The sequence below is a fragment of the Dreissena polymorpha genome, chromosome 5, assembly GCF_020536995.1.
Source record: "Dreissena polymorpha isolate Duluth1 chromosome 5, UMN_Dpol_1.0, whole genome shotgun sequence".
Classification (NCBI taxonomy): Eukaryota; Metazoa; Mollusca; class Bivalvia; order Myida; family Dreissenidae; genus Dreissena; species Dreissena polymorpha.
In genome coordinates, this window is record NC_068359.1 from 122,178,028 (window position 1) to 122,188,499 (window position 10,472).

The 10,472-nt window shown below is 33.7% G+C and overlaps 1 protein-coding gene across 28 annotated transcripts in view; it reads left to right on the forward strand.

The window, feature by feature from the left end:
- LOC127832638 (uncharacterized) overlaps window positions 1-10,472 on the forward strand; it is an 84,285-nt gene that overhangs the window by 34,500 nt on the left and 39,313 nt on the right. For 8 of the 28 annotated variants that reach the window (XM_052358201.1, XM_052358206.1, XM_052358205.1 and 5 more), the window contains 2 exons: window positions 159-338; window positions 1,898-1,960. The exons of 4 other annotated variants lie outside the window; for them this stretch is intronic. In XM_052358201.1, the coding sequence (XP_052214161.1) occupies window positions 159-338; window positions 1,898-1,960 (243 nt within the window). Of the gene's footprint in view, window positions 1-158; window positions 339-1,897; window positions 1,961-2,675; window positions 2,730-3,703; window positions 3,884-10,472 lie in introns of all 28 variants that reach the window. 16 more of the 28 variants (XM_052358219.1, XM_052358229.1, XM_052358212.1 and 13 more) reach the window with 14 other exon arrangements.

The following is a 10,472-nucleotide window of genomic DNA, read 5'->3' on the forward strand; positions in this document are numbered from 1 at the left end:
GTAATCTGTCCTCCCAGATTAGCCTGTGCAGACTCCACATGCTTATCTGGGATGTTAATATCTGCATCCTTTGAGTCCCTTTTATCCAAAGCCCAGATCTTATATTTAAAAATGTCGTAAAAATGCAAATCCAAGATATATAAAAATGACCCTTTCAGGCACTTTCAACAAGTCCTGTGAGTTTGGATTGCTGGATGGTACCCAGTGTTCACAGAACGAGATGTGTGCATACCTGGGATCAGTTTCAAAGAACGCAGCGTGCCAGTGTAGGCCGCTACATTTTCTGAGTGCCACAACGGGGTTCTGTGAGAGCTTAATGAGCTTGACCACTGCTAAAGGTACATACCTGAGCCCCATTGTGGAAAACTGGGATTAATGTGTTTATGTAAATTGTGGTCTGTGCTTAGTCTATGCAGGCCGCATAGGCATATCTTTTACGACACTCTGCTGTTATGGCATGCTTTGTTTAAAGGGAGTATATATTCTTAGCAAAAATCCAGTTAAGGTGGAAAGTGTTGAGCAGTCTGCTTAGTCTAATCTGGGATGACACTAAACAGATCTGCATTAAGTAAGTGAGTGTTCCAAAAATACAATACATGGTAAATATGTATTGCATAACAGACAACGTGAAATTCAGCATGTTCAATTAAACATTAATATAAGTAGGTTGAGACCATTGGATAATTTAAGACAAAGCGTTAAAAATAAATAAATATGCTTGTTCTTGTGCTAGTCCATGATTTTACCATGTTTTAGAGAACATTTTTGGGGCAAATACCATTCGAAAAATAGCATGTTGCGCAATTGATTGTGTATTGGAATCAGGGCATTATCAGGGCAACCTTATTTCTCCGTCTGAGTTCTACAGATCTTTCACTACAAAATAGTGCCTATTGTTTCAGTTTGTAATTTTAAGCATAAAACCAGAACAGCCTAGTCCAGTTTTATGCTGTTTGCTGCTCATCAGTCTCTAAGGATTGGAAATGAAGCCTTTAATACTATAATCTACTAAGAAAGGTCTTTTATCAGATTGAATTTTCTAAGGTTCTACAAATGCATCAAAATATGTATCTAATTGGTAAAGGCTTTAAATATTTATGATTTTATGTGTTTTCTGGCAGTACAGATCATGGAATTCCCATGGTGATTTTGTTTGTTTGTCTTTTAAGTTTTTCCGGAACAAGGCTTATATACTTGTTATGCCTCCACAATCAGAGGGAAGGTTTGCATAATTAGAAGTCACTTTGTGCAATGAGTCTGTCCATATGTTTGTCCTGAAACTCACCTGAACTATAACTTCCCTAAACACTGAAGGATTTCTCATATGAATCTGTGAAAAACGAAAGAACCAAACTGTCAATTTTGTTTCAATATTTTAGATCCCGCATGGAGGGGGTATATATCAGAGTATTTTTTTCAGTCTGTGGGTTTATCTGTTCTTATAAAATGTGTAATTTTTTGCTCTCATTAGCACAATTCCCAGTTAACACTCTAGAGGCCACATTTATTGTCCGATCTTCTTGAAACTTCATCAGAAGATTTGTCCCAATGATATCTTGGACGAGATTGAAAATGGTTCATGTTTGTTGATAAACATGACCACCAGGGGACGGGGCATTTTCCCGGGGCTTATTTACCATCAATGCCTATTTTGACTCTTTCCCACTCAGAAGAAAAGTGACAATGGCAATGTGCAAACAGTATAAAACCAGAACAGCCTGCGAGTAACTCGCAGTCTGTTCCGTTTTTTTTGCTGTTTGCTGCTCATCAGGGTTGGAACTGAAACCTTTAAAACTTGGATCTTGTAAGAAAGGTCTTTAATTAAATGTAACTTTCTAAGGGACAACAAATGGGTTAAAATACATATCTAAGTGGTAAAGGGTTAAATCCATCTTAGTTTCAGATATTCCTAATGTGACACAGGCTATGAGCAAAAGTGGTGGCAACACAGTGGACACAAGTATGTTCTAGTGTTATATATTTAAGTTTCATTTGTTAAAAGCCGTTTTTAAGTATAACTTTCACATAAGGCTGTGTGGACCATTGCACTTCCCCTGTGCATTGCTTTGGGACTAAATTAATTTATCAGGCCATGATTGATTTCAAAGCTCGAAAATTTTTATTCTTTGATATAAAATCCTTACGCTTACTCTTATTGCCATAGTAGTACAAAACAATCTTCAGTAAATGGTGCAACAAAAGAGCAAACATATATAGAAAGATTTGGTTCTGATGAAGGTCTGATATAGGATGCCTGAAGCATGAATACCTGTAGAGAAGAATATATATTTGTAGGAAACTAAAAAAAATCTGGAATTCTCCAGCGGACAACCTAGAAACCTTAAATAAACAATTGATAAAAGTTTATAAAAAATCCATTGGTATCTTTAATTGGTAGAGATTTTTTACATGAGATAAATGATAAATAAAAATTTACAAATTGTTTATTATTCCTTCCTACCAAGCATTCATAGCGAACATTCCATTCACACCTGTCTATTATTTTATGTGGACTGTGGCTTCTACACAGTTCATTGGAAATCCTATTTTTAAGTATCTGCAAAGTTAAAAAGAGACATTTAATTAATAAAATTGATAGAGACTTTTCCGTTGTTTCCATGATGTATGTATTCTTGACTGTCTAGAATAGAATGTCAATCAATGATGTTTTGCAGCCCTTTCAGGAACTGGCTCTACTCCTACCACTGCGAAAATTGTCGTCAACTCTCGTAAGTGTCAGTTTCAACATAAGGAACAATTTATCATTTATAACTTGCTGAGTAGAATGATTATGAAAAGATCCAGATAGCAAGAGTAGTAAAGGGTTGCCTCAAACAATATTTTTACACTTTAACCCTTTCCCTCTCAGAAGCAAAGTGACAACAGCTATGTGCAAACAGCATTAAACCAGAACAGCCTGCGAGTAACTCGAAGCTTGTTCAGGTTTTGAGCTGTTTGCTTATCATCAGTTTTCAAGGAATGGCAATAAATCCTTTAAAACTTTCTTACAGTAAGAAAGGTCTTAAATTATATATAACTTTGTTAGGGACTACAAATGCGTGAAAATATGTATCAAAGGGGTAAAGGGTTAAGTCGAACACAAATACTCTAATGGGATCACTTTTGCTTCTGACAGAACACTGGATTACATATTTGAGGATTGCATGTTTGATTCCCACTTGTGTGTTTAATGGTCATGCAATTATTTCTATGGCCCTTTTCCTTCATAGCTTTTACTGAAGTAGGAGAGTTATGCTCAAGGTTTGGGTAAACAGGCTTTTCCAGGAAAACTGAGAGTAGGTTTAACTCTTTCAGTGCGGGAACCGAATTTTGAAGGCCTGTGCAAACAGTTTGGATCCAGATGAGACGCCACAGAACGTGGCGTCTCATCAGGATCCAAACTGTTTGCCATTCTGATAGTATTCTTTGAAAAAAATCGAAGAAAATGCTAATTTTAGACATTTAGCAGACACCATTTTAGCAGACGACACATTTCCCAGCATGCAAAGGGTTAAGACCTGACATCACTTCCATTATTAATGTGTGTAATCTGTCCTCCCAGATTAGCCTGTGCAGACTCCACATGCTTATCTGGGATGTTAATATCTGCATCCTTTGAGTCCCTTTTATCCAAAGCCCAGATCTTATATTTAAAAATGTCGTAAAAATGCAAATCCAAGATATATAAAAATGACCCTTTCAGGCACTTTCAACAAGTCCTGTGAGTTTGGATTGCTGGATGGTACCCAGTGTTCACAGAACGAGATGTGTGCATACCTGGGATCAGTTTCAAAGAACGCAGCGTGCCAGTGTAGGCCGCTACATTTTCTGAGTGCCACAACGGGGTTCTGTGAGAGCTTAATGAGCTTGACCACTGCTAAAGGTACATACCTGAGCCCCATTGTGGAAAACTGGGATTAATGTGTTTATGTAAATTGTGGTCTGTGCTTAGTCTATGCAGGCCGCATAGGCATATCTTTTACGACACTCTGCTGTTATGGCATGCTTTGTTTAAAGGGAGTATATATTCTTAGCAAAAATCCAGTTAAGGTGGAAAGTGTTGAGCAGTCTGCTTAGTCTAATCTGGGATGACACTAAACAGATCTGCATTAAGTAAGTGAGTGTTCCAAAAATACAATACATGGTAAATATGTATTGCATAACAGACAACGTGAAATTCAGCATGTTCAATTAAACATTAATATAAGTAGGTTGAGACCTTGGATAATTTAAGACAAAGCGTTAAAAATAAATAAATATGCTTGTTCTTGAATGATTTTACCAAGAAACTTCTTGAAGCTGTGAGAATTAATTGTGTATTGAATCAGGATTAGAAACCTTATTTCTTGTCTGAATTCTTCCAGATCTTTCAGTTCTTGCTACAAAGCAGTATTCGGATAATTTGATGTTTGAATTGTAAGCTTATAATGAATTTTTTGCATGTTTTCTCAAGTATGTGACATAATGTCACACAGTGTGACATAATGTCACATACTAGAGAACACATGCACAAAATGCCTTATTAAGCCTATATATATGTTATTTTCTGATCCAAATAAATTAAATTTCTTCAGCTCTCTCCTGCTTCAATACATTACTGCTTGGAAGATTAATTGATTATCTAAATAATTAATTAATTGATTGGTCAAATAAATAATCAGTTGTGTTATCCAATATTGTGTTGCGATGTATTGTTCATTTCGTCATGTTTAACATTTGTAATAATGTGTCTTAAGTTATGTAACTGTACGTGCTTTAATAATGTGTCTTACGTTATGTAACTGTATTGGACAGTTATAAGAGGAATATGTTTCGTAATAACATGATTAACAAAAATAACTGTCTTTAACTCTCATTATATATGAAATGTGCAAAGTTTGTTTACATGATCAAATCTTACTATGTTGTTTGCGTATTGAATATAAATTTAAATTGATTGTATTTGTAAACTGCACTCTTATTGCAAACCCAAACGTTGTTATTTAACAACACAAGCAAATGATCCATAATTGGGTTTTGTCCTTAACTCTCATTACATAATTTATGAATTGTGCAAAGTTTGTCTACTTGATCAAATCATACTCTGTTGGGTGCATAGTGATCATAAATGTAATTTAATAATAATTGCAAACTGCACTCTGATTGTAAATCCAAACTTTGTTATTTAACAACACTAGCAAATGAAACATAATGTGGTTTTGTCTTTAACTATCATTACATTATTATGAAATGTGCAAAGTTTGTTTACTTGATCAAATCTTACTATGTTGTGTGCATATTGATCATAAATTTGAATTGATAATTTGTGTAATCTGCACTCTGATTGTAAATCCAAAGTTGAAACTTTGTTATTTAATAACACTAGCAAATGATACATAATTGGGTTTTGTCTTTAACTCTCATTATGTATGAAATGTTTCCATTTTTTTTTACTTGATCAAATCTGACTATGTTGTATGCATATTGATAATAAATTTTAATAGATTGTTTTGTAAAATGATACATAATCGGCTTATCTTGTTTGAACTTGTAACCATAGATAAATTGCTATGGTCAATCAAAACCTTTCTTCGTTCAATGCGCACTTATTATTGTGTTGTACATAAAGAATATTTAAGCCAAGTCGATGAAGTAAAACAGGTTGAAGGATGTATGATATTAATTCACATTGTGTAATGAATTTAATGATATGGTGAAAACACATTACATATGGTAGATTAATATATGAATGTGCATTACTTAGTAAATTTTGTAAGTATATATATTATGGAATGAATAAAATAATTTCAACAGAAAAAAGTTATGTAACTGTATGTGCTTTAATAATATGTCTTAGGTTATGTAACTATGTGCTTTAATAATTTGTCTTTAGTTATATTACTGTATGTTTTAATAGTGTATATATTATGGAATGAATAAAATGTATAAGTATATATATTATGGAATGAATAAAATAATTTCAACAGAAAAAAGTTATGTAACTGTATGTGCTTTAATAATATGTCTTAATTTATGTAACTGTATGTGCTATTGTGCTATTATGTACATGTTTAGTTTATAAGTCAGCTTAAAAAGCTTTCAGAGCTTGTGTTAAAATGTTTATATACCCGACTTGATTAATAAATATTACTTGAATTGAGCTGTTTTATGTTCAATGCATGAGAATTACCCCCTCCCATAATTCACTGGCCAAAGATTATTTTTATTCTCCCCCAAATTTGACAGTTCATTTATAACCAGTTTCATGTCTAGGATCCCATGATTCATCCTAAATTGGACATACAATGTAAAGTCGTACATTTGCATGTAAGAAGTAACACTTTTTTTGTCCAACTCATTTCTTATCTAGACTGCGGGATAATACAGCGGTTCATATGTTTTAATAATTGTTTGCCGTGTAAATAAGAACAAAAGCTGTTGTTGTTGTTTTTGTCAAAATCTTGTATTTCATACAACAATTTATTTTTATTTACTAAAAACAACACAGCTTCATTTTAAACAAGAGTGCCAAAAGCTGTTGTTGTTGTTTTTGTCAAAATCTTGTATTTCATACTACAGTTTATTTTTTATCCACTAAAAACAACACGGCTTCATTTTAAACAAGAGTGCCAAACTGTCAAAAGAAACGCCCGTTACTGACTTTACCTTAAGAAGTGTTTTCAGCCTCAACTTAAGAATGAAAAATATATGTTAGGCTTATGTTATGGTTACACAATTTTATGATCGATTGATGATTGAAATTATGTTATACGCAGAGGATGACATAATGTCAAGTAAGGAATATCGATTGAACTAACAGGTTACCGTATCGAAAATAACAAGAGCACCGCCTTGCAGACCGCTTATCTATTTTTCTTTTAAAGGTGAAGGGACCTATCTCAATATTTCAATCACAAAGGAGGGAGGGATGGGGTAGAGAGGGATGGATAGTGTGGGTGTGTGGTCATTTATTACATTATATTCCAAATATACGGAAATAATGCAAAAACAAAATGAAAAAAAAAAATTTTTTTGGGTGGGGGGTATTCTTGGGTGGGATGGTTGGACGTTATTTCAAACATAAAATAATAATTTTTGTTTTTGTTTTTAACAATGTTTTAAAAAATGGGGGGGGGCGGTTGGGGGAGGAGTATAGTGTGAGGGTGCAGTCATTTATTAGATGATCCTTAAAAAAAGGAGAACAAAATTATTTGGGGAGAATTCTTGGGTGAGGGGGAGGACGTGGGGGATGGTTTGGGTGGAGTCTATTGTGGTATGTCAGGTAAGAGTTGTTATGACAACGTATCAATCAAATCTAATCATAAATAAAGAAGTTATGGCAATTTTAGCAAAATTTAATAATTTGACCTTGAGAGTCAAGGTCATTCAAAGGTCAAGGTAAAATTTAACTTTCCAGGTACAGTACCCTCATGATAGCATGAAAGTATTTGAAGTTTAAAAGCAATAGCATTGATACTTAAGAAGTAAAGTGGATCTAAACACAAAATTTAACCATATATTTCAAAGTTACTAAGTCAAAAAAGAGCCATAATTCCGTCAAAATGACAACCAGAGTTATGCAACTTGTCCTGTACTTTCCTCTGATGATAGTTTGCGAGTGTTGCAAGTTTGAAAGCAATAGCTTTGCTACTTTAGGAAAAAAGTGGACCTAAACACAATTCCAAGTTAGAAAAAGTTTCTTGTCCATTAAAAGACCTGACCACCAGGAGGCAGGTCAGTTTTCCCTATATGGCTATGGTAAAACCGTGCTTACACTCTAAAAGTCACATTTAATCTACACGCAACTTGGTCAGATCATTTGTTCTCATAATATATTGGCTGTGGATAAAACCTAGTTCAGGTTAAAAACAAACACGATCAACAAGGGGCGGGCAGTTTTCAGTATATTGCAATATTTAAACCTTGTTAAAGCTTTTATTGCAAGATCATGAAACCTGGGCAGAACATTTGTCCCAATGAAATTGAGTTTGGAACTGGGTCATGAGAGCTAAAACAACAGGCCATTACGTCAAATATATAAAAATTATGTATTTTCGGTAGATGGCACTGTCTTATTCCAAACTTCATGAACCTAAGTTGGAACCTTTGTTTAAAGTATATCCCAGAAAAGTTTAAAAGGGGCCTAGGAATCAAATACATTTTTTTTCTTAAAGTACTTCATTATTTTGGTTCCACTTTGTCAGAAAAGTTTAGTGTCTTTGGGTCTCAAGTAAGCGCCTTAGTTCACGGCCGTCCTGTTTAAGTATTTTACAATAGTGAAATGTCTATTGTTTAAATGTTTGTTTTCCTTTCCATAATGTACTGCTCTTTTATTTCATCTCAATTGTTTACATGTCTAATTCGTAGTGTAATAAGGTACTGCCAATTGTTTTAATGTCTTATTATTTTACAAAAAAGTTTCTCAACATGTTTAAATGTCTAAACCTAATACAAAAATGCAATGTGATTTGTTTACTTGTCCGATGATTTAACACTAATGAACTGCTAAGTTTTAAAAATTGTAAACTTTGCAATTAAAGTCCCAAGCCCTTGAGTGGTCACAATCCTAGATTGTACGATTTTATTTAAAGAAATGTTTAAACACTTTGGTTGAAATTGTCATTATCAACGTTATAAATAATCAAGTCTTAATTGTTAATGAGCATTATCTAATTGGTACCTCAATTGGGCATTGAACATATTTATTTCCCATTCAGAGGTTTAATTCACACAAGTACAGTACACATTTCAATACTAATAATATCTCAGCTATGTGACAACCGTAAAGCAGAGGTTGTGGTTTATTTGAAACGGAAGGTGCAATATTTATTTAATAAAATATATTAAAATTAACTCAGTGTTGTGTAGTTTTTTTTGTGCTAAAATATCAAAATAATGATTTAATGAGATGATTCAATTTGAAGCCTTAATAATTATCAAAAAGTATTACAAAACGCATTTAGCAATATAGAACGCATTATTCACGCCGGGTATGGGAATACTTCGTTGACGGATGGCACTTCACCAACAGAGAACAACAAAAGCCACGCGCGAGAGGTGAGTTCTTCAGCTTCAGAACATTGTTTGGGTGATTAATGGTATAGAACTTCGTATTGCGAAGAAAGAAATTCGCGGAAAAACGTTGAATTATTTAAAAAAAAACACGATAAAATTCCATCGATAATCAGCATGAATTGAATGATCAGTACATTTTTTATCAAAATAAACATACTTGGAAATAAATCAAGAACGTGATTACTATTCGAAATAAAAGATCAATATATCCAGTAATGTTACAACATGTTACATTTTAGTTTACTAATGTATTTGAGAAAATGCAAATGTTTTAAGTGTCGCATGCACATTTTTCATCTGCACTTCGTTTACCGATCATCTAAAAAACAATGGCACTTCGTTTCCCGACATCTAGACACTTTTTTCCAGATATAACACACTCGTTTTTTGTGAATCCAAAAATGCAGAATTCGCTGGGGAATACTGTTACAGTAAGCAGGAAATAAATAAAAATGTATGTACTTAGTACGCAAATAAAAAACGAATTACCGAAGCATGTTCTTATCTCTTTGAAATATGATTATGATTTGGTATAAATGTGAAAGAGAAATGTTAAACAAATTGGATATGTCTAAAGAGTAAAATCTATATGACCATATATTTTAAATAACGTTCTAAACGGTTGATCTAAAGCATTTATCTTTATGTCCAAATGACGGTACTAAGGCTATTTACTTATATATTAGATAGCATGTCATGAATAATCACTCTGCTTAAACTGCCTCTCAGAGATTAATATCAGCAGCGATGCAGGTCCGAAATTCTATTGGAACTGTTTGGCTCAATGTCAGTAAACGAAAATAGCAATAAAAGAACGGGCGGGGTCGATTTAATCACACGACAGTGGTGTAAAAAGTTATGCATATCTGTCTTTGTTTTTAATATAAACACAACACATGCTGCATATGAAGTTGCATATAAGTGACACAATTATTTATTAAAGGATGAGTGAATCGGAGCTTATGAATGCCGCCGACGGTTCGTTGTTGGACATAAGTTTAGAAGAAGAATTGCGTACAAGCGAACGGTTCTTGTGTGGAATTGGTGAGGCCAGTTATGCTAGGAAAGCCTACTTGAAGCGTCATTTGAAGACACATGAGGATGGATGCATACTCTACATGCTGGAATAGCAAACAATTTCTTGCAAAAATTCTAAGTAGTTTTATTTTGTTAAAATGTTTACTGTTCATCCAGTTTATGCTGTTTTCCGATCGAATTTTCTATTTTGTGGGCAAAACTGTACCATTCTTCCGTGAAATTGTGTATTCCCAATACAAAAGGATACACCATTTATCAACTCGACCATGTGTCTTGTCTTAAAAACTAATCTTTAGGATATAACTTTAAATAAAACAGGAACTAACCTCTCGCGCGTGGCGTTTGTTGTTCTTTGTTAGTGAAGTGCCATCCGTCAACGA